The sequence below is a fragment of the Macrotis lagotis genome, chromosome 7 (assembly GCF_037893015.1).
Source record: "Macrotis lagotis isolate mMagLag1 chromosome 7, bilby.v1.9.chrom.fasta, whole genome shotgun sequence".
In the NCBI taxonomy this organism is placed as follows: domain Eukaryota; kingdom Metazoa; phylum Chordata; class Mammalia; order Peramelemorphia; family Peramelidae; genus Macrotis; species Macrotis lagotis.
In genome coordinates this window covers 53,157,220-53,181,450 of record NC_133664.1, presented here as the reverse complement: position 1 = coordinate 53,181,450, position 24,231 = coordinate 53,157,220, and the positions used below count along the sequence as shown (strand labels likewise).

General features: G+C 36.1%; 1 protein-coding gene across 4 annotated transcripts in view; it reads right to left on the bottom strand.

Moving 5' to 3' along the window:
• ABCB1 (ATP binding cassette subfamily B member 1) overlaps positions 1–24,231 on the bottom strand; it is a 199,455-nt gene that overhangs the window by 32,617 nt on the left and 142,607 nt on the right. For all 4 annotated transcript variants that reach the window (XM_074192893.1, XM_074192892.1, XM_074192894.1 and 1 more), the window contains 9 exons: positions 17,273–17,386; positions 14,582–14,692; positions 13,768–13,893; positions 11,961–12,164; positions 10,883–11,053; positions 5,520–5,681; positions 4,213–4,395; positions 2,637–2,783; positions 1,416–1,523 (listed from right to left, as the gene is read on the bottom strand). In XM_074192893.1, the coding sequence (XP_074048994.1) occupies positions 1,416–1,523; positions 2,637–2,783; positions 4,213–4,395; positions 5,520–5,681; positions 10,883–11,053; positions 11,961–12,164; positions 13,768–13,893; positions 14,582–14,692; positions 17,273–17,386 (1,326 nt within the window). The remainder of the gene's footprint in view (positions 1–1,415; positions 1,524–2,636; positions 2,784–4,212; positions 4,396–5,519; positions 5,682–10,882; positions 11,054–11,960; positions 12,165–13,767; positions 13,894–14,581; positions 14,693–17,272; positions 17,387–24,231) is intronic.

Genomic DNA, 24,231 nt, shown 5'->3' with positions numbered 1-24,231 from the left:
GGTGCTGTACGGTCTTAGACATTATTTTGCCTCTGTACATGCGTAAGTTGTTCTAGGTAAACCTATCTTATCTCCCCACCATCTGGAAAGGAAGAGGTCTGATTTTTCCACTCCTTCTGTCATGCTTGTGTGTTGACTATCTGGGACCCATGTGCTCATGCGTCATCATCACCTTCTATCTCTCTACCCCATATTATCACAAATACACTATTTATATGTCGTATTTTCCCAGTAGAATGGAAGCACCTTAAGGGTAGGGGCCATTTTTTTCATGGATTTGAAGCCTTGGCCACTGGAACAATGTTGTCTAAAGAAAAGGTCCATTACCAATTTTTGTTGGATTGATTTGGATTGCTAAATGTTAATTCTATGATTATAGGTGTTCAGAAAGTATGGCCATTGAGAAGGAATTACAATGGACAAATTTAGCAAAATTTCATCTTTAAAATTGCAATAAGTCATTTGAAAGCAATAATATTAGATTTTTGAAAACTATGTTCTTTATTGGCTTTTTGTTCCTACTGTTGTTTTTAGGAAAGAAAATGGTATATATATTTCCATTTTAAACCATCTGTGACTTGCTTTTCTAGGTCAAAAATTGACATTGCATTAATATAACTTATTTGTTTGGATCAATGAAAGGATTTTTAAGGTCCCCTCAAATTCTGTATCTAATTATATTAAATCCCATGCTCAGTAATCATTGATTCTAATTCTATTCTCAATTATGTGAGTTGGGAGTGGGGTGGGGAGGAAGGTGTCAAGTAGAAATTGGTAGGGAATGAAGAAATGAAACAAAGAGGAGACAGAAGAAGCCATTAGATAGTTTATCAAGGTTGATCCACCTTTTAACAAAATCAACAGAATATAATCTGAAACAAACCAAGATCTAGTTATACTTTTAATTTTCACCAGATAATCAACTACCACTGATTAAACATCTTCTGTGTGTCAGACCAACTGTGATGAATTCCTTCATTACCAATGACCTCTCTCCATAACTACCTTGCATGTGGCTTTTATTTCCTTTGTATTTATTCCACATCGCCTCTACATAGATACATCATTTCTCTCAATAGAATATAAGCCTTCTGAGAGCAGTGATCCTTTTATATTGTTTTTGTATCCACAGTACCCAGGGCCAGGCACTTCAGAAGCTATAATAAATGCCTGTTAATTGACTGATCATGCTAAGACAAACATGGAACAGCTCCTGCTCTCTCAAGAAGCCTACATTCTATTGGAGAGTAAAATATAATATAAATATAAACAAATATATTTATATAAGCAAATATATTATTATTTATATTATTATATTATATTACATCATATTATTAATATATAAACAAATATATTTATATAAATATAAATATAAACAAATCTGTAGTAAAATAATTGAAAATATGGATACTTACTTGAAGAAAAAAGGTAATGAAAGAAATAATTCCAAGTATTAAAAACAACAGTGAAAACAAATTACTGTTTCGCTGTCTAGTTTCATCATCCAGAGGTTTTGTAAAGATCTAGAAGAGAAATTATTAAAGAATGAAGGAATTGTCATAGTGGCTCATCCAGCTTAAAGGTTATGCATCTCTCTTAGTAAGTCTATCATTCATACATTTATCTAAAATTCTTAATTCAATCCATTTACATTTTATGCAGACTACTTTTGAGGGTAATGAGTGCCATATATGAAAATATTTAAAGATACAGTTCTCTACAAATATTAAAGGAAAGCTAGGTTGAAGGTTTTAAACAAACTGACACAAAAGACTCTCTTTTTTGGCAAAGGTTAATTTTTTTCATTGCAATACCAAGATTATAGCTTTCAGTGACAAAGAGGACTAATCTGACCTCTCCTCTGAGCTCCAGATCCACATCTCCACCTCCATAAAGAATCTCATTTGAGTATATCACCAGAATTTCAAATGCTGCTCTTCTCACTCTACTACTGCAATCTGTGTCATCTGGTGCCAATCTTTGGTGTAATCTCTAACTCATAGCTCCCTTTCAAGGCTCATATCCAACCACTCATCAAACGTCACCCATTAATAAGATAGATAATAATGAACAAATCCAATTTTAAATTGGGACTAAATTAGACTTTAGATTTGGAACAGAACTTAAAAATTAATTAATCTACCTTCTTACTTAATAGATGGGGGCTGCAAATCATGAGAGATTATGACTTGCTTGAAAAATAAATACAGTGCAAAGTCACTTCAAATTCACATTTCTTAAAGCCAAATTCAGCAGCCTTTTCCCTGCTCCAAGCACTGCTTATACTTAATTAGATCTATAGATAGCTTAATGGAATCATTTTGAGACTTTTTTGTGAGCTTTTTCTAAAAGGACACAGATGGTGCTTATCATTCTATATCCCTATCCTAGATACCAAAGAATCAGTAAAACAGAAATTTGCAGAAATGACAGTTCCCACAGATCTTATTCTTTTGCTCCTAGAACCAGAAACACATTAAATGGCTCTCCTTTTTCTTTATATTCACAAGAGCTAATTTGTTTCAATTTGCTTAAATTTTAAATTAATTATAATACAAAGTTTTCACTTGATCACACAAAGTAAGACTCAAAATCCCATAGTCAATGGAATGTATCATGCTACTCATAGTTCTTACCCCAATAATCTTGGAAAATATTACAGAAAATGCTGGCTGCAGACCTCCATTGATAATGGCACAAAAAATACCAACCACAAAATAAGGCCATTCTGTCTTATTCATCTTCAGAACCCTGAGAAAAGAAACTGGAGGCACATTTTCATCCTAGAAAATAAAGATATCATGGCAAATAATTAATAGATCTTCCAAAACCAAATAATTTGGAGTGAATTTTCATTGTCTGCTTGTAGTTAAAGCTAAGAGGAACAAAACTTTCTCCAGCCTGATGAATAAGTAACTCCCATCAAAGAGAAGCCATCCAGCACTTGTATCTCCTTTCAACTATGAGTAGTTAGATGCAAGCCAATATCAATTCTACTGGGCAACAGGGAAGACATTTGTTTGTAGTCTTCTAATAATCATTCCAGGCATGTCACACTTACTCAAATTTAGTTTTTGCATTTTTCACTTGAAATTATCTGTACTCTCAACTAAATAGACTAATAAATTTTCAAATCAGTACACAAAGCAGGACCTCCATAGTTTTTCTTCTCTGTTCTAATAAGCATCAACTATGTCTAAAACACAGGATGTCAAATGATGATCATATAAAGACAAAAAGAACCCATTTTGTTTTTTTCCATTTTTCCATTCTAGATCTCATACTTCACAAAAGCAATTTAAGTGATTCATTTAAAATTTTTTTTTCAGGATTCATTTTTAAGGGTATTTTTTAAAGGTATCATCAATATATCAATCTTCTAATTTTCACACGATTAATATGAAATTATATTAAAACTGAAAAGGACACTGGAGGCCATCTTTGATCCAATTCTGATATTTTACAGATAAGAAGACAAAAGTCCAAGTAAAGTAGATAGCTGTAAGTCTCAGAGGAGGAATTTGAATCCATCATCTCAGAATCTAGAGCCCTATGTTCTTTCCTCTATGTCACCCAGAGAATACTCATTTAAATTGTGTATTTTATGGAAAGTATTCCATTTGATAAGATGAGCAAGGCTGAAAGACTTTGTCCTGGTTTCTGCTATTATATGTATTATAATATAGATATAAAACATATCATTATATCACTTGATTTTCAAAAAATATACTACTTAATGAAACATTTTATTCTTGTAATCAAAAAAAGGATAACATCAGCTGTCTCTGGTGCAAATGTACTTTTTCACATACAGTCCACCAACTTTACAAAAAAAGGAGGGGTTCATTTTTTAATAAAGAATTGTTTTGGTTCATAGCAACTCATGAACAGTTTCTTGATATACAAAGAGAATTTTACACTAAGGAAATTGAGGATCCTTGAACTATTTCAGGAAAACAACTATTGAGTTTTTTGTTGCTATATCATTTTTTCTTTAAAGATCATGAAAGCAGGAAATCAACAAAGAAAAGTAGGCAGTTGATGGAAAGTCACAAAGGCAGGCAAAGAAAACTGAGTTTCTCTTGTGGGCTACTTGCTTCTTTTAAATTTTAGATGGTATTTAGCAAAGTTCAAACTTAATTTTGATCTTGCTTATACTCCTAGGGAAAACACAGTCCCAGTCACATGAGCAGAAAATATCAACAGACTTACAATCTTTTTCTCCTCTTCAGTGACTTTTTTCTCTGATGGTGTCTGTGGCCTCTTGATACTTGAGCGAGTTGATCGTCTTCTAAGGATACTGGATTCAAAACTTTTTGTAACTGGATCTGAGGCAATTCTTTCCTCTATCAGTTCATCTGTAGCACCCTCTGATTCAATCTGATTTCCAACTGTCTAAAATAAGCAAAACATGCTTTAAAGACAGTATCTGCTGTCTAGTTAATCTGGTTTTAAAAAAAAAGAAAGTTTAAGCTTTAAACTGGAGGTGCTAAGGTTAATATTCTGTTTGTTTCTTTTCTAGGAAATAGATATTCAACAGTTTAACTATATCACTATATCTATGTATATATGGATGGAGGCATGTATATATATATGTGTGTGTGTGTGTGTGTGTGTGTGTGTGCATGTAGTGGACAGAGCTCCAGGAGACAGGAAGACTCATTTTCCAGAGTTCATATTTGATCTTGAACTCTTATTAGCTGTATGACTCTGAGCAAGTTATTTAACCCCATTTGCCTTAGGTTCTTAATCTGTCAAATGAGCTAAGGAAGGAAATAGAAAATCCTTTCAGGATCTTTGCCTCAAAAACTCCAAGTGGGATCAAAATAAAGTCAAACACAGGGGAAGCTAGGTGGTACAGTGGATAGTGTACCATCCCTGGAGTCAGGAGGGCCTGAGTTCAAATCCAGTCTCAGACATGTAATAATTATCTAGCTGTGTGACCTTGGGCAAGTCACTTAACCCCATTGCCTTGCCCCCAAAAAAGTCAACATGGAAAAACTAATTCAAACACAACTGAAATGACAAATACAAATACATATTTACATATGTGCATATATATATATATATATTCTATGTATTCAAAGATGAATTTAATGTCATTAAATTCACTATGATAATCATGGAGGAAATGAATTAAATGACACAAGGGGAATTACATTTTTCAAAAATCTAGAAACTCAGTGTGAAAATGTGATATAACAAGTCTAATTCACTCTTTTTATTTTTCTGCAATGATTCACATGTGCTGTTTTATATCAACTTTCTTGTGTAATTACTGGGACATAATCACTTTTATCTGTCTTTGATCTTAATCATAGTTCTACCTTAAATTCACAAATTTTATTCTTTGGTTACCCTATGTTAAGGGCAGAAGTTTAAAAAACAACAGTCTGAAACTACTCTTGTATAGTACTTTTTGCAAAGTGATCTTGAAGAGAGGTGCCACTTACAGTATAAATCATAGCTAAACCCAAGTTTATATGGAAGAACTGAAAAAATAAATAATGAAAATGTACCTGCATGGTAACAAGTTTGAAGTAAACACCCTTCTCTTTCATTAATTCATTATGGTTTCCTTGCTCCACAATAACTCCATCCTCAAAGCCAGCTATAACATCTGCATTGCGGACTGTAGACAAACGATGGGCTATGACAATAGTGGTACGGCCTTCTCTTGCCTGTGGAAAAAGCAAACTGGAATTAAGCAAAAATTTGAAAATTGCTACAGATACAAGATCAAGTACAAATAAGATATGGTATTGAGGTAACAGTAACCCTGAAAGTGGAATTTCTGAATTAAGCAATTAAGCATTCTCACAATGCATAGTATTAGTAGCCGTGCATATTCAAATAATTAAAAGAAAGTCTCCAGCACTTTGAACATTTAGTTTTGGAATAATTTATGGGAAGATCTGTATAGGAATTTCACAATATCAATAGTCATTAAAGAGTGTAATCTGCGTCAATGAAGGTAGTACCCACATCAAGGAGATCATAAATCTGTCAGAGTAAGAGTACCAAAAATAACTAGTCAGCTTGTCATTAAGCTGTTGATGACAATATTATCATTAGAGGGTATTTCGTTCCTTATATTTTTATCTCCAACACCCAGCAAAGAATCTGTTATATAACAGGCACTTAATAAGTTAATGATTAATTAATAATGTAAATGCATCAAATAGGATAATTGATGGCCTAAAAGCTTAAGTTCTGAGTCACAGATTAAATTTTTACTGACATTTTAACTATGCCTGCAGCACAGAGGCAAAATAGTATAATGAATGTAGAATTCGAGAGCCTGAATTCAAACTGTGCCTCTTTTACTGTGTATGACCTGTGGTAAATAGATTTCTCTCTCTAGACCTTAGGGTATTCATCTATAATATGGCAGAGGGTAGATTTTGTTGGTTTTGTTTGATTATGTCCAATTCTTTGTGATCCTATTTCCTATTTAGCATTTTCTTGGTAAAGATTCTTCAGTAGTTTTGCCATTTTTGTCTTCAGCCCATTTTACAGATGAGGAAACCAAGGCAAAGAAGGTTAAGTGACTTGTCCAAGGTCACACAGCTAGCACATATATGATGCTGGATTTGAACTTGGGTCTTTCTGACTCCAAGTCTGGTGGCTGCCACCTATCTGCACTCATTTGGAGCAGGGAAGGGGAGGAGGAAGAAAAAGTAAATGGTCTCTAAGATCCCTTTTAATTCTAAATTTATGATTCTTTGACAGTCAGCTTAATATAATCATAATGCTAAACCTAAATATTCACAACTGCACTGCTGGTTTCTAGATTTATATTACTAATTAAGACTTTTTTAAAAAATAACGTTTTTTATAAAAAACAGAAAAACTTTTAACTGTAGCTATAATTCTTAGTTTCATTTTATGATTTCCAAATTCAATTTAAGTGACTGCTACTTCAATAAACTTCTAAAAAGCTGTTTAATATAGTAAGTAGGATAAGCACTTACTTTGGTTATATGAAATGCCAGTTTTAATAGCTTCAACCAAAGAGTCTACAGATAGTTATTGTTATCTTTCAGAGAGAATAGAATAGTAACAGTTTAAACTATTATTCTAGAAAAAGTCTACAAGTAGTCAGAGTTTAGATACTGTTCATTATGAAGGCTCACAAGAAACTACACAAAACAAAAGAGAGGAAAAGACCAAGAAAAAACTTAATTCCCTAGAAAATAGAATTTAATTCTTTCCTGGTCAAGAAATAGAAAAAGAATTCTTTTTTTTTAGATTTTTGCAAGGCAAATGGGGTTAAGTGGCTTGCCCAAGGCCACAAAGATAGGTAATTATTAAGTGTCTGAGACCGGATTTGAACTCAGGTACTCCTGACTCCAGGGCTGGTGCTTTATCCACTGCCACCACCTAGCTGCCTCCAGAAAAAGAATTCTTAACAAGAGCATCTTAACCAGAATCTTGGGTTAGTGAATGGTGGAATTGTGTTTTGAGAAGTTAGCAGTTATAATAATGGATAAAGTTAACTTTGGCTGTGATCATTCTCAGAGTTGATACAGCTTTGACAATTATTTTTAAAATTACTTGTGACACTATAAATAAACAGGAGAGCTGTTGGGAACCTTGTGTATGGGAGTATTGTGAATTATCTTCACCTGGTGTCCTTGAACACCAGAGTCCTGTCTTGCTAAATGCCACAGGAGTGGAAGTAGATTAGAGACTGGAAAGGTATTTAGGCACTGGTGTTTTGGTGAATAAACTGAACACTTGGAGCACCTGGGGATCTTGATGGAGAACTTGTCTCCTTTGTCTTCCTTGTCTCCTGCCCCTCCAATGCTTGCCTGGGGAAGATTGAGGGAGTCCAGACCTGGGACTCAATATGAGTCCAGGAAAGGGACTCAACGTAAGAGTCTGGTAATGGGACTCAACAGAGAGCCAATAACAGATATTTAAGTTTAGGAGATTAAATGACTTTATATGCATATATACATATGCTTTAATAGTTTAAAAGTGGAGTCCAGCCCAGAGATCACCAGCAACAGCTTGAAGGGGAGAGGAGAGAACTCTGCTCCACCTGGGTGAGTGTGGAGCGAGGAGCACCGACCACAGAACCTGCAGTGAGAATTGGGAGAAAGCAGCCTGCACCCCCAGAGAAGGTAAGGGAAGTCTGCAGAGATCTCTCTGCTCTCCCTGGGGCAGGACTCTGCTGTTTGCCCACACACAGACTCTGGGTGCAGTTTGGGCTTCCTTACTAAGATAGCTGGATCCTGCCTCATAGCCACAGGACAGAGGGCAGTGCTGTTATCTACATATCAAAGCACGGCCTAGAGAGCTTAAGACCTTGGAAGAATAAAGGTCCCAGTGGGGTGCCCCCCCCAAAAAAACCCCAAAGCCTTGGAAGTGCTGTAAATTAACCCTGGGCTGAGGAAATGAGTAAGCAACAGAAAAAGAAGGATCTGACCATAGAGAATTACTTCTGTACTATGAAAGATCAAAACACATACTCTGATGATAACAAAATCGAAGCTTCTGTATCCAAAACCTCCAAGAGAAATAGAAAATGGGCTCAGACTGTGGATGAGCTCAAAAAAGACTTTGAAAAGCAATTCAGGGAAGTGGAGGAAAAATTGGGAGGAGAAATGAGAGCAATGTGGAAAAATCATGAAAACCAAATCAAAAGCTTGGTGGAAAGAAATACAAAAAAATACTGAAGAAAATAATATATTAAAAACCAGTTTAGGCCTAATGGAAAAAAAGCAAAACAAAAGGCAAATGAGGAGCAGAATTGGCCAGCTGGAAAAGGAGGTAACAAAGCTCTCTGAAGAAAGTAACTACTTCAAATGCAAAAATGAAACTAAAGGAAACTGATGATTTTGCAAGAAATCAGGAAGAAATAAAACTCTTCCAAAAAAAGCCAAAAATTAGAAGAAAATGTGAAATATCTCACTGGAAAACAACTGATCTTGAAAACAGATCTAGAAGAAATAATCTGAAAATTACTGGACTATCTCAAAGCCATGACCAGGAAAAGAGCCTAAACTTCATTTTTCAAGAAATAATACAGCAAAATTGCCCTGAGATCCTAGAAGCTGAGGGTAAAATAGAAATTGGAGAATTCACCAATCACCCCTTGAAAGAGATCCCAAAAGAAAAACTTCCAGGGATATTATAGCCAAATTCCAAATCAAAGAGACGATTCTAAAAGCTACCAGAAACAGACAATTCAACTACCAAGGCTCCATAGTCAGGATTACACAGGATCTGGCAGCATCTACATTAAGGGCTCATAGGGATTGGAATATGATATTCCAGAAGGCAAAAGATCTTGGTTTACAACCGAGAATTAATTACCCAGCAAAACTGAACATCCTCTTTCAGGGGAAAAGATGGATTTTCAATGAAACAGGGGACTCCCAAACTTTCCTAAAGAGACAACCAGAGCTGAACAGAAAGTTTGATCTCCAAATACAGGACTCTGGTGAACCATAAAGGCAGTGGAATAGAGGGACTAACTATGTGGAACTTGATGATGTTGAACTGTTTGTATTCCTGCAGGGGAAGAAGATATTGATAATTCACATGAACTTTCTCATTTATAAGAGCAGTTAAAAGGAGCATATATAGATAGGACATAGGAAGAAGTGGAATATAATGGTATGATGTGGTAAAGGGATGGAGTCAATGGGCAATGGGGGAAAGTACTGGAAGGAAGGAAAAGGAGATGAAGAAGAAGCTGAGAAATTTCACATGAGAGTAAAAAAAAGCCTTTTCAATGCGGGGGAGGGGGAAGGCAAGGGGGGATGAGTGAGCCTTCATTCTCATCGGAAATGGCATAAACACTTAATAAGGTGAGGAAATCTGTCTTGCCCTGGAGAAGGATGGGAGAAAAGGGACGGGATGAGGGGAAATAGGGGGAGGGAAGGGGGGAATAGGTGACAGAAGAGAGGGAAGATCAAGGGAGAGGGTACTCAGATGCAACATGCTTTTGGACAGGGCCAGGATGAAAGGAGAGAAAGAATAGAATAAATGAGAGTGGGGAGGAATAGAGTGGAGGTACAGCTAGTAATAGCAACTGTGGAGAAAATATAGAAGCACTTCTCTGGTGGACTTATGATAAAGAAAGGAATTCACCCCAGACACAGAGCCATTGGAATCTGAACACAGACTGAAATACAATTTTTTTCTTCTCTCTCTCTCAATTCTTGAGGTTTCCCATCTTCTTGGGGGGGGCGGGGTTTATGTTTATTCTTATGTTTACTTATAACATTCAATGGCATGGAAACAATGTAGAACTGTCAGACAGCCTTCGGGGAGGGTGGAGGGAAGGGAGGAGGGGGAAAAATTGTAGAATTCAGAGCCTTGAAAAAAATGATGGGTATAATTTACTATTGTATATAATTGGAAAACAAATAAAAATTTTAAAAACAAATAGTTTAGAAATGGTCTAAGACACAAATATTTTCCCCTTGCATATGTCAGCCTACTCTACTCTCTCTTTCTCTTTTGCTCTCTCTCTCTCTTCCCTCATCCCCCAAAATCTTAGATCTTATACAGTGTAAAGGTATTTGACCTATTAAAGCTTCAAACTTCACTAGGACTTTACACAGACATATAATATATATTATATGATATATAATATATATATATACATACATCTGTGCTGTGTGTATGTATATTTCCTAATCTTAAAACACTATCAAAATTGAAATAGTAAAAAATTATTTTTCTTAGCTAAAATTCTGCTTATAAAAAAACAAAGGCTAGGATGTTTTCTTTAGCTGGTTGTGGGAGATTATCTTTGAAATTACTGGCAAAAATTCCATTTTCTTAGAACAATTCAAAAGAATATACAATTTTCATATTCTTATTCCCATTACTAATTAAATCCATTTTACTGAAATTCACTGACCTTGTCCAGGGCCACCTGTACAACTGCTTCACTTTCGGTGTCTAAGGCTGATGTTGCCTCATCAAGCAGAAGGATCTTGGGATTCCGAACCAGAGCTCGAGCAATAGCTATTCTCTGTTTCTGACCTCCACTCAACTGGGCTCCTCTTTCTCCAACCAGAGTGTCAAATTTCTGTTATGTAGAAAAAAAAATCCACATCAGAGTAGCTCTTGATGTCCTTTCATAAATCATTAATCTTGATGTTGTTTCATAATGAACATCTAAACACAATGTTCCAGATAGCCATTAGAAGGAAAGTCATTATCAGGTAAAGGCACTCTTATCAGGTAAGCTGCCATTATCAGGTTAAATGGTAGTCCCTTGAAACCCAATTAATGTACTCAAACCAAACACATACAACATACATATGTATATGTATGTATATGTATGTATATATATGTATATACACACACATATATGTATATATATACACACACACATAATGCAATCACATATGAATACACACATGCACACAACATAAATGGAAAACACATGCATATATACCCCATGCCAGATAAACAATGTGAAGACAAAATGCCAAAAGACTTGTACTTGCTCAGGAAAAGAGCTGTGATCACTTAAGTAGGGAAGGCTGCTAAGAAACTACAGCTGAGTAGAGAATCAGCAGATGACAGAGAAGCAGACAAAGGAACAAATATGGGAACACCAATTGTTTTGGGTGGAAGCAGGGATCAGAAACTCTGTAGACAGAGAAGTTTTCTACTTGAGCTGAAATTAGGAAATTGAATATTCTGGATTATGTAGTTTACTGCTTTCAAAGGGTCCTGAACGACTGTGACCATATATTCTATGGTGGTATTTTCCTTGTTATTTGCTCACTATTGTTTTTAATTAAATGCTTTATGCTTTGAATATGTCCTCTGATTTAGTCTGATTTTTTATGAGTTTCAATTTTGAAAAGTTACTGAACAAAGAATGCTCTAAATTTGGAGGGGGAAGGGAAATACAGTTTTCATTGGCCCATGTTGAAGAGGAGTCCAGTTTACACTACCTACAAGTAAAATGGAAAATTTCTTACATGAGGAAGTTTCATGATAAAGTCATAGGCATTGGCTTCCTTGACAGCTTTCTCAATCTCTTCCATGGTGACATCTTCACGGCCATAACGAATATTTTCAGCAATTGTAGTTGCAAAGAGTACTGGCTCTTGACTCACAACTCCAGTAATTTCCCTCAAATACCTTACATTTAGGGTCCGGATATCCTGTCCATCAATGGTGATCTGAAAGAGAAGTAAATTCCACCTTCACAAATTTAAGTCAAAAAGATTACTGTCAAGCTAATACCAAGAAAATGCATCATTAAATTATGATGTTCATTTAAAGTCATTTCTATCGAAAGCAACACCATTTTCTTAGGTACTTCAAAATAATCTTTGACTTGTCATCTCTCTTAATACACATATTCAACTGCCAACTTTTGCCAATATAATTCCAAAACATGTCCCCCTTATTTATCATTCTCTTTTCTCATATTTGTTGTTGTTCAGTTGTTTCCGTTGTGTCTGACTCTTCATGACTCCTTCGGGGGTTTTCTTGGCAATAAGATTAAATTGGCTTGCCATTTCCTTCTCCAGTTCATTTTATAGATAAGGAAAATGAGGCAAACCCAGTTGAGGGACTTCTGCAGGCTGCATTTGAGCTCAAGTCTTCCTCATTCTAGGCCTGGCATTCTATCTACTGTGCCATCTAGCTGCCCTTTTCTCACACCATAATGAAGGACTACATTACCTCTTATCTAGAAAATTTCGCTAGGCTCCTGATTGATCTCTCTGTCTCCATTCTCTCTTCTATAATCCATCCTCCAAACAGTTACTAAAATTATAGTTCTGATCATGGCACTTTTTCACTCAATAATCCTCAGTGGTTTTTCTCTTCTTAAAGGAAAATAAGAACTTCTCAATAAAATATTGAAACTCAACAATCTGACTTGTAACTTCCTTTTCAGCCATATTTCACATCATTGTTCTTCATTCCAGCTAAGACTGGACTGCTTATTCTATCCAAAATTTAGCCATCTATATTCTGATCACCACCCATGCCAAAAATGCATTCTTTCCTCTTCTCTGTCAGTTTTTTTAATCAAAGTTCAGTTAGATGCATATCACATCCTTCATTAGAAACTTTCCTGATTCACACCTTCCACAAATAATCTTAAAAAAAAACTCATCTGTGTATATAGTATATTCTTCTAGTAGAACTGCTATTGTTCATCCTTCATTTTCAAAGAGGACCAATGACATTATGATAGGTGATGGTTTAATTCACAAGTGAGCTCTTTTTAAGTGAGATAGAGTTGCACAAAGTTGTTGGCTCCACTCTCTCTTCCAGAGTCCTCAGAGTTCACAGGTAGGTAAAAATCACAGTAATTTGTGGTCTGGGATGCAATAGATGACCTTGGCATCTTCTGTGTCTGACCAAGTCCTAAATGCTCCATAGCACCTGCTTCAGCTGACGCTTAGAACAAATGGTTCCCATCAGCCCATTCTACTAGGTGGAGGGGAGGCTTCATATGCCTTGGGGAAGACATTTTCTTAACTCTATGACAGGTTTGACACCTCTTGGTTACCTTCAACCTGGCTTAGTCCACCTGACCAGACAATTTTAATAGGATGTAGCTGCTGCACACATGCTATTGTTTCTTGGAGCCACAGATGAGTGTTGGGCAATAGGTAGATATCCAAGTTGGATGAGCAACCCTGAAAAGAGCTTTGTAAGCACACATACCATACTAGCTCTCCCTGATAATAAATTTTGTATCCTTGTAGCCCACCATACCTTTCATGTAGTAAGCACTATAAAAATATTGGTGGAATTAATACTTACTGTGCCCTCTGTGGGATCATACAATCTCTGGATCAATTGAACAGTTGTACTTTTTCCACAGCCACTGTTTCCAACCAATGCTACTGTTTGTCCACTATTAACCTTGAGATTGAGGCCTTTCAAAATCTGTATGGACAGTTAAGAAAAAGGCAACTGGTATTAATACGAATCAGAAATAGAGATTCTCCAAAACTTATGACTGAAATTTAGTCTGTTCCAATTTAAGCATGACATATGAATTCATTTTTATTGAACAGTCTCTAAGCAAAACACAAAAACTGATGAATATAGGATGCTGACAGAAATTCTTCCTCCATAAAAACAACTCATAGTTTTAGTTTGTGCAACTATTTTTAAATATGAGTTGGTTCTCCTGGAAACAAATGCCCATCTTTTTATTACCAATATTCCACTAGTGTTGTTTGACAGTGAGACATGGGATATAACAATCTTTGAAGAACTGAATGACTATCTCTTGGTGGGCAATGGAGCAGTACAAGGTAGAATGTATGAAGGTTGCAATATATAACCAATGAGGGACTCCAAAAGACAAGGGGGGAAAAGATATTATCAGCTTACTATATGACAGGAAGAAAATATGGCCTAGTCACAAATTAACAAAGCAAGAATAGCCCAAGTCCTCCACTGGTATCTTCTCAAAATTAGAAGAAAGCAAGAAAGCCTCCAGTGAACTGATGGGAGGATATAGGCAAGAGACAAAAAGGGCAGGTATTGGTGAATGATGATCTGTATGTCAGAAGGGAACATAGAAACTGATGAAATGATAGATTGATTTGAGAATTAAGTCACTTACCTTAACGTCTTTCCGAGATGGATAAGTGAAATGAACGTTTTTGAATTCCAAGTTTCCATTAATATTATCTGGTTTATGACCATTCACTGAATAGCTATCAATACTTGGATTCTAAATAAAACAAAACATGAAAAAATAAGAATACATCTTGATTACAAAATTGTATTTTTTCTCCCCAAGGAATTTAAACACAATGTATTGATGGACCAAGAAGAATAAGAGTGGGTATCTTAATTATACTGTGAGAATTTTGTAAGAAGTCATCACAACCATCATACTTATCAGAGAAGGCAGAGAGACAGTGTTATATAACAGGGTTTTGGAACTGAAGGTCCATGTCTCACTGGTAACAATGAATACAAAAGAAATTCCAAGAAATAAAATACACAATTTATGTGTGATTTCATGAACACTACTATTGACCCAACTCAAGAAGAGTTGGTTAATGTTCAGAACATGCTAACCCATACAGAACAAGCACTGAAAGTTATTTCTGATTTTACAGATGAACAGGAAAAAAGGAATGGAGAGCATTCTGAACCTTAGCTGAAGAACCCATGTGTCTGCAAAGATTCATGTAAATCTATAAGGATAAAACTTTTATAAGTATTGCAATAAGGCAGTATGGGTTGGAATGATATTCATCACTCTCTCCCTCTTCCCACAATAAAATCACAGGTCCTTGAGGTATTGATGTATAGTACAGACATATCTCATATTCTGGGGCAGCTAGGTAGCATAATAGAGACAGTGCCAGGACTTTCTTTGTACTTTGTACTCTGTAAGTTCAAATCGGACCTTAGCTACCTGGGCAAGATACTTAATCCTATTTGCCTCAGTTTCTTCATCCATAAAATGAGCTATAAGAGGAAATAGTCAACCAATCCAGTAGCTCTGCCAAGAAAATCCCAAATGTAATCAAAAACAGTTGACTACATCTGAAGAACATCAACAACTCATAGTCAAATGATTATGTTCATTATTACATTATGGGAAAATTCAAAGTATAAATATGAAGTCAAATTTCTTACTCTATTTTCAAAAAATAAATAAATAATCTTGGGACAGTTAAGTGGAACAGTGGATAGAGCCGGTTCTCCCTGGAGTCAGGAGGACCTGAGTTCAAATTTGACCTCAGACACTTAATAATTACCTAGCTATTAACCTCGGGCAAGTCACTTAGCCCCATTGCCTTGCAAAAACCAAAAAAAAAAAAAAAAAAATAATCTTGGTGCCTAGAATTCAGGAAAAAAACAAATGTACATCAAAATTCAGTGGAGCATTACAGCTTTTAATAGGACTCAGAAAATTTAAATAATGCAGAGTTTTACAGAAATTTGAATGATAAGAAGTTTAGATTTAATTTAATCTAAATCATTCATTCTGTAAATGAGGAAATTAAGGTCCAAGAAGCTGAAGTAACTTATCTAAGCAGTAAGTAACATAATTGGGACTAGAATCAGAATTCAATTTTCATTTGAATACTTTTTGATTCTATCATACTACCGATTCAGAATTGAATTTTTTTCTTTTTTTTTTAAGGGTTACAACTTGTATTAACAAAGACTTATTCCATAGAAAGTCTTTTGAAAAAGTAACTCATGGCTCAGGTCTCGGTATTTGTGTAAGATTCTCATCAACATTGGTGAAGATGATTACTCAATGCATTATAAAGGGTGAAGCTATTGAGAGCCTGGAATTCTGACAGTCTTCTCTAGAAGACAGAAACCAGAAGAACTCTTAATAGTGAAAGATAAATCAAATCAAATGTTTAATGTGCTATGAATTCTTGCTATTTAAAATAACCTTAGGATTAATCTTATAAAATAATAACCTTTTGTTCTTTTTCTCATTTGAAATCTTATATTCATAAATATTTTTTGATTTTCTATCACTCTCATTTCTAAACATAATTCTCTTCCCTTCTCAATCCACCCAGACATTTCTTATAACAAAGTTTAAAAAAATAAAAAGATAAAGAAGTGGTTAAGGAAAACTAATCAACACATAAATAATGTCTGACAATATACATGTGGAATTCTTCTTCTCTACTGTGAGGACTGGTCTATTGCTAAGACCTAGTTGATAATGGTAACTCCATGTTTTATCACTAATATACTAAAAAGTTCTTATGCATCCAACAACTGGCTTGGTCAGCTATAATTAGGGTTGGAGATACAAAGTTAACAAACTATCTAAGCAAATTTCATTTTCATCTAATCCAAGTATTTAAAGTTAGCAGTAGTAATTCCAGTGTAATGGGTGGTTGAGAGTAATCACAGTCCAAAACAGTCATTGATTAACTGAGGAGTCCTCCTCCCACATAATCCCTGTGAATCAGCTCAGCAACAATGAAATATGAGAGTAGAAACCTGAAGATCTACATTCTCAATTGGGATACACTGCTAACCTAGCCACCACTGATGTGTGCCTGTGGTTCCACATATACTTGCATGCTTGTAAGTAATAAAAGCCCTGACTTATGATCCTTTGCACATTTATATTCCTTCTCAACCCTTGATAGTCTCATCTACAAATTTGGGTTTTCATATATTATATTAAAGGAATGTTAACATGTTTACTTCAAGGTAAGGATGAAGAGAAGGGTATAAGAGATACATTCTCAACTGGTATGTTTATATGTATATGTATAATATGGAGATATATATGTATGGAAAAGTTGAGACTTACATTATCAATTATCCTGAAGACTTCAAAGGCTGCACCTCTTGCATTAGCAAACGCTTCAATACTTGGTGATGCTTGTCCAATACTGAAGGCTCCAATTAATACAGAAAAGAAGACCTGGGTAAATGGGAAGATAGTTATATGAGGTTATTTAATCCTAATCCTTTTTATTGAGTAATTTCATTTCCCTTTATGTAGTCATTTATTTTATTTTTAACATTCAATTTTTTCAATTACATATAAACATTTTTATCATTAATTTTTTTTTAAAAATTGAGTTCCATATTCTTTCCTCTTCTTCATTCTCCTTGAGAAGATAAGCAATGAGGTAGACTATACACCTATAATCAAAACATTTTCATGTTAGCCAGGTTGAAAAAGAAAATGCAGACCAAACAAACCCAAAACACCAAGAATAAAGTTAAAAGGAAAATGTATGCTTCAATCTGCACTCAAATGTCATTTGTTTTTTTTCCCTAGAGTCCCTTAAAAATTGTCTTGGAGCCATTTTTTAAAGAAGAGTCACCACAACTGGTAAAATTACAGAAAAAACATAACAAATTAATGGAACTAAAATTACTTACAATATGGAATTTGGAATGCTATCTGTTCTATGAGATAAAAAAAAATTAGGTTCTCAGAAGTATAGCATAAAAACATTCAAAAGGTTCTATGTTTTTAATATTATGGAAACCATATCCATATTTTCTTTTTAAAATACATTATCAGTTGCCAAACATGGATTGTGTCTTTTTAACAGTATTTATTACCATTTCAAAATGCATTGTAAAAAATCTTAGAAAAAGATGTCAAATTTGTAAATAAAAAAGTCAAATTTGTGAATAATTAATTTCCTCTTGTGATTAACCGACATAGGGTGAGTCCAAAACCCTTTTAGGATTTAGCTGACCAGTGAGAGGAAGCAATGACTTTGCACCTGATCTTAGGTACATCACTGTAGTTTTCCCCTCACTTCACACCCACTTACCTACAAGAAAAAATGGAAGATGTTTGGAGTTAAAAATTTGAAAAACCCTGAACTCCAAAGTGTTTGGTAGTCACTGTTCCTTTACAATGTTTTTTTACAAGTTTTTAGAGTACATATAGAGAATGCTTCCCATGAGCTGGAGTAAGATTGCCCACGAACACCTCAAGTATCAAAACTAAGGCATCTAATTTTAATTGAATTTAAATGAATATTAATTGAAGAGTAAGACTGAGTGAATTCAACTGGGATAACCCTGTTTTGTGTCCTAAAGAGTAGGGCACCTAAGTTAAGGAAAATCCTGCTGGAGATCAATGCCTACTAACCAAAATTCTGAAAAGAAAAAGAAAGGTAAGAAATGTTTCTTCCTAAGGCTGCTGCTGATCTTAAAGATGAAAACAAAGTGTCTGCTTGTCTAAAATAATATCTATATTTATCTATACATATAATGTGTATGTGTATATATATATATATATATATATATATATATAAAATCCCCTAAGCAATTTTTTTAAAAATTCTAGAGATAAAACTATAAACCAAGACTTCAGCTGAATTTAATGAGAAGACATGAGTCCAATGGGTCTTTGGGTGGCACCATTCAGAATGTTCAGAAGGAATTTTTCCTGTGGTTCAGTAATATACCTCTCTATATGTGATCCCTGGACATGGATGTCCCTTATATGTGTACCCTTTTATAGGTCTATTCTTTTCATTAAATACTTGGAACTAATTGTGTCCTCTGGATATTAAAGATCAATATACTGGTAGGGGTGGTTGAGTCATGACTTTAGTATATGCATTTCCACAAAGTACTTCGTTTTTGTTTTTGTTTTTGTTTTTTTTTTAGTTTTTGCAAGGCAATGGGGTTAAGTGGCTTGCCCAAGGCCACACAGCTAGATAATTATAAGTGTCTGAGGCTGGATTCGAACTCAGGTACTCCAGACTTCAGGGCCAATGCTCTATGCACTGTACCACCTAGCTGCCCCCACAAAGTACTTTGAACAAGACACAGAGTGCACCTTGAATCTGAGTGATCCTGTTTCTGAGGAAATTGCCTGTTGAACGGGCAGTTAGAATATCTAAGCACTACAATGAATGCCTCCAGGGCCCCTTAATATGAATTGGTTGGTGAGAATAAGTCCCGAGCTACATCTCCCTGCCAAATTTTCTCCCTGATGTTTAGCTGATCCCAAGGCTATTCTTTCCTCCCACAATCTGCCAAGGATATGAGTTGATTGGTATTCCCAAGAAATTTATAATTCAGTTTAGAAATACCTTCCCTTCCTCTGCCTCTGTGTCAATATAAGGCTGAAATAAGGTGAGAAAGAAGAGAAAGAAGAGGGAGACGGAGCCAAGATGGCGACATTAAGAGATTGAGTCTTAGGAGCTCTCTGATAAAACTCATAAGCTAAGGACTCTAAATAAATTTTCAAGAGACAGAACCCACAAAGGGACCCAGTGAGGCAGTTCTCCTACTCAAGGTAACCTGGAAAAGAGCAGAAAGGCTCTGTTCCCCGGGGTTGGCAGGGCGGCCTGCCAGAGGGGTGGCCCACCAGAGCCAAAGAACTTCAGCCTCCCGGAGGCAGCCCCAAGGCACTGGGAGCTGCGGCTCACAGCAGCAGGGGAGTCTCCTGAGATGCACACTGGGGAGCACCGGGCACAAAGTGGGGGAACAGGGGGGACCTCTGCCAGAGCGAGCACGAGCACGTGGAGCCCAGCCCTCGGGGCACACAGGGAGCAGCTTGGTCTTTCTGCAGCCCAGACCAGGAAACAGAAGCAAGCAGAGCTGGTAAGCAGGAGCCCCCAGGGCATGAGCCCATTGAGCAGAGGGAGGGGAGTGAAGAGAGACTGCAGAGCTCTGTCCTCTGCCCCTGGAACAGGACTCTGGGGCTCTGACCGCATTCAGATCCTGATCGCAGTCTAGGCCCCCCCACAGAACAGCAGCAGTCCCCCAACCTCGGCCCAGTGGCAGGGGGCGGGGCGCTTATGGTCATTCACAGACCAGGAGGGAGGACAGAGCCTCACACACTGAGACCCTTGTGGAAGTGTCCCAAAAGCTCAGGAAGCAGCCCCAAACCAGGACCAGGCTGGGAAAATGAGCAAGCAGAGAAACAAAAGGAAGACTATTGAGAAATACTTTACAAATGAGCCCAAGAAGGATCAAAATACTCAGTCTGAAGATGAGGAAGCACAAGCTCCTGCATCTAAAGACTCCAAGAAAAACAGATATTGGGCTCAGACTATAACAGTGCTCAAAAAAGACTTTGAAAATCAAATGAGGGAGTTGGAAGAAAAACTTGGAAAAGAAAGGAGAGAGATGCAGGAAAAACATGAAAATGAAGTCAGCAGCTTAGTCAAGGAAATCCAAAAAAAATGCTGAAGAAAATAGCATGCTAAAAACCAGCTTAGGTCAAATGGATAAAACAGTTCAAAAAGTTATTGAGGAGAAGAATGCTTTAAAAAGCAAAATTGGCCAGATGGAAAAAGAGATAAGAAAACTCTCTGAGGAGAATAAATCCTTCAGACAAAGAATAGAATTCAGGGAGATTGATGAATTTACCAGAAATCAGGAATCAATACTTCAAAACCAAAATAAATGAAAAATTAGAAGAAAATGTGAAATATCTCATTGAAAAAACAACTGATATGGAAAACAGACTTAGGAAAGATAATTTAAAAATTATTGGAATACCTTAAAGTCATGATCAGGAAAAGAGCCTTGACATCATTTTCAAAGAATTACTACAGGAAAATTGCCCTGATGTTCTAGAAGCAGAGGGCAAAATAGAAATGGAGAGAATCCACCGATCCCCCTGAGAAAGAGATCCCAAAAAATCAACCCCTAGGAATATTATAGCCAAGTTCCAGAACTCCCAAGTCAAAGAGAAAATATTACAAGCAGCCAGAAGGACACAGTTCAAATATCGTGGAGCTGCAGTCAGGATCTCACAGGACTTAGAAGCAACTACATTGGAAGCTCATAGGGCTTGGAATACAATATACTGGAAGGCAAAAGAGCTTAGAATGCAGCCAAGAATGAACTACCCAGCAAGGCTGAATGTCCTCTTCCAGGGAAAAAGATGGACTTTCAATGAACCAGGGCAATTTCAAATGTTCCTGTTGGAATGGCCAGAGCTGAACAGAAGGTTTGATCTTCAGATACAGGACTCAGGTGAAGCATGGAGATTGGAGGAGAGGGGGGAAATATGAGGGACTTAATGAGGATGAACTGCATGTATTCCTGCATAGAAAAATGACACTGATAATACTCATATGAACCTTCTCAGTTAATAGAGCAGGTAGAAGGAGCTTTTATAGTTGAAGCACAGGAGAAAGCTGAATCCGAAGATAAAATATGGTGTAAAAATGGTGTCAATAGAAAAAAAGGGAAATGCAATGGGAGAAAGAAAAAGGAGAGGGGGAATAGTCCAAGATATTTCACATAATAAGATTTTTTTTTATTACAATGAGCTATTGCAATGATATGGAAGGGGGGAGGGACAAGGGGGAATGAGGGAACCTTTGCTCTCATCAGAGGTGGCTAGCAGAGGAAATAGCAAATATACTCAATGGGGTTTAGACATCTGGAGTAAGAAGGAGGGGGGAGCAGGGGGAAGGGGTGGGGATGTGAATAAAGGAGGAGAGGATGGACCATGGGGAGAGAGTGGTCAGATATAACACATTTTCTTTTTTACTTCTTGCAAGGGGCTGGGATTGGAAGGCCTGCTCAGGGCCATAGGGCCAGGTGGATTCTGGACCTAAGGGGTGGTATGGGGGCTCAGGGCTTCTTGGCCCCAGGATCAGGGATCTGTCTGCTGCACCACTCAGCGACCCTACAGCAGAGTCAGAGTGAAAGGAGAGAGAAAATATAGTACATGGTAGTGGAGAAATACGAAAGGAGGGAGTTGCGATTAGCAATGGCAATGGTGGAAAAATATGGAAGTAATTTTTGTGATGGATTTATCATAAAGAATGTGATCCACCCATGACAGAGTTGTTGGTGTTGGAACAAAGACTGAAGCACATTTTTTGTTATTATTATTATTTGGGGGAGGGTGCAGGGCAAGTGGGGCTGGATGGCCTGCCTGGGGTCACATAGCAGGGTGATCTTTGGGTGTCGGCCAGATTTGGACCCGGGTGCTCCAAGGGCCAATGCTGTCTGCCACCCAGCCACCCCTACTATTATTACTATTTTATTTTATTTTGGGTCTTTTTTTCCCCCTTCTTTTTGGTTTTTGCAGGGCAGTGGGGATCCAGTGGCTTTCATATCACATGGCTGGGTGATTGTTGGGTGTACGAGGCTGGATATGGACTTGGGTGCTCGTGGCTCCAGGGCTGGTGCTTCGTCCATTGTGCCACCTGGCCATACCTACAATTATTACTATTATTGTTTTTAATTTTAATTTTTTTCTCTCCCCTTTACTTTTTTCGCCCAAGCAAGTCTATCTATATTCATGGGGGGAGTGGTATTTTGTTTACTTGTAAACAAGAATATTTTATTAATGTAAAAAAAATTTGTACAAAATGAGATTAAAAATGAATTTAAAAAAAAGAAGAGGAAGAAGAGAAGAAAAGGAGGAAAAGGAGAAAAAGAGGAGGAGGAAATGACAATGACAACTAGTTGAGAAGGTGAAAGGGCAGGTCATACAAGGGATTATCATTATGAATATTCAAGACTATAAGGAAGGTAATGGGATAGAGGGAAAGAACATAATTTAGGCATTGAAATTGTTGAAAAAGTTCATAGGATGAACTGAATTGTTTGTAAAAAGCAACAAGGATGAAAAGATACAGGAATTAGGTTTCAAATTTATTTAAGATAATACCTTGCCAATGGTTGGCATTCACTACATACTTGTGAACTGTAATTCAGATTATAAACCAATATTCCTATTTCTTGATGGATAACAACCAGGTCATAAGCATCATTTGGACCCTTATTCTATACCAAAAAAATCATTAGCTATAATGGAGTTAATTTTTGGATGGACAGAATTCTAGTTAATTGGTATCACTGAAGAGATAGTGATGAAATACAATTTTTTTTTTAAAAAAGCATTTGGATTCAGCCCATCCCCCTCACTATTTTTTCTGTCTTCAGTCCTTTTCTGATCTTAAATAGTATGGATCTGAATAGTAAATAAAATTAAAACTATTTATATTTCTTGTAAACAGAGTATAAATTGTGACCAGAATATAAGACATTATTTTTTAATGATGTTTTCCCTAAGACAAATTGGAAAATATCCTGGAAGATTATTTCCCTTCTTTTAACACATATTCCAAAAAGACATCAATTAAATGCTTTATTCTCCCCAAAAGGCAATCCTTCACTTTCTAACTTGCTTAGAAATGACTAAAAGATATTTCCCATTACTGTAAACATTCCTTTTTGCCTCAAATTTAGATTATTATGGACAAAGCTGCTCTTCTAAACAAAAACATCATCATCTGTGACATGGGTTATTTTTATCACTTAGATTTTGTCCCTGGCTCAATTTAGAATAACATTTTAGAAATGGAAGGAATAAAGGAAATCAACTACTCTGAGATCCTTATTGCATGGGTGAAGCCAAGGGCACGCTTTACTTAAAATTAACAATATTGACTTTCCACTGTTAGCTCAGCAAACAGTCTCTGAAAGATTTCCTAAGGTAAACCAAGTAACCTGCATCTTTCATTAGGACATTATTAATATAATATAATAAATATAATACAATAAATTAATATAATATAATATAATATATAATATAATATAATATATATAAATAAGGTATACATGCACTATCTACTCAAATCTTGCACAGGTAGCTAGAAGATGGGGCAAACAATGGTATGGAAGGTACTAGCACATCTAGTTGTGAATTCTTGGCTAAATCACTTCACCTCTTTGAATCTCAATTTCTTTAACTATAAAAATGAGAGGATTAGCCACTTGGAGTAAATGATCTCTAATGCTTTTTATCTCCTAAAA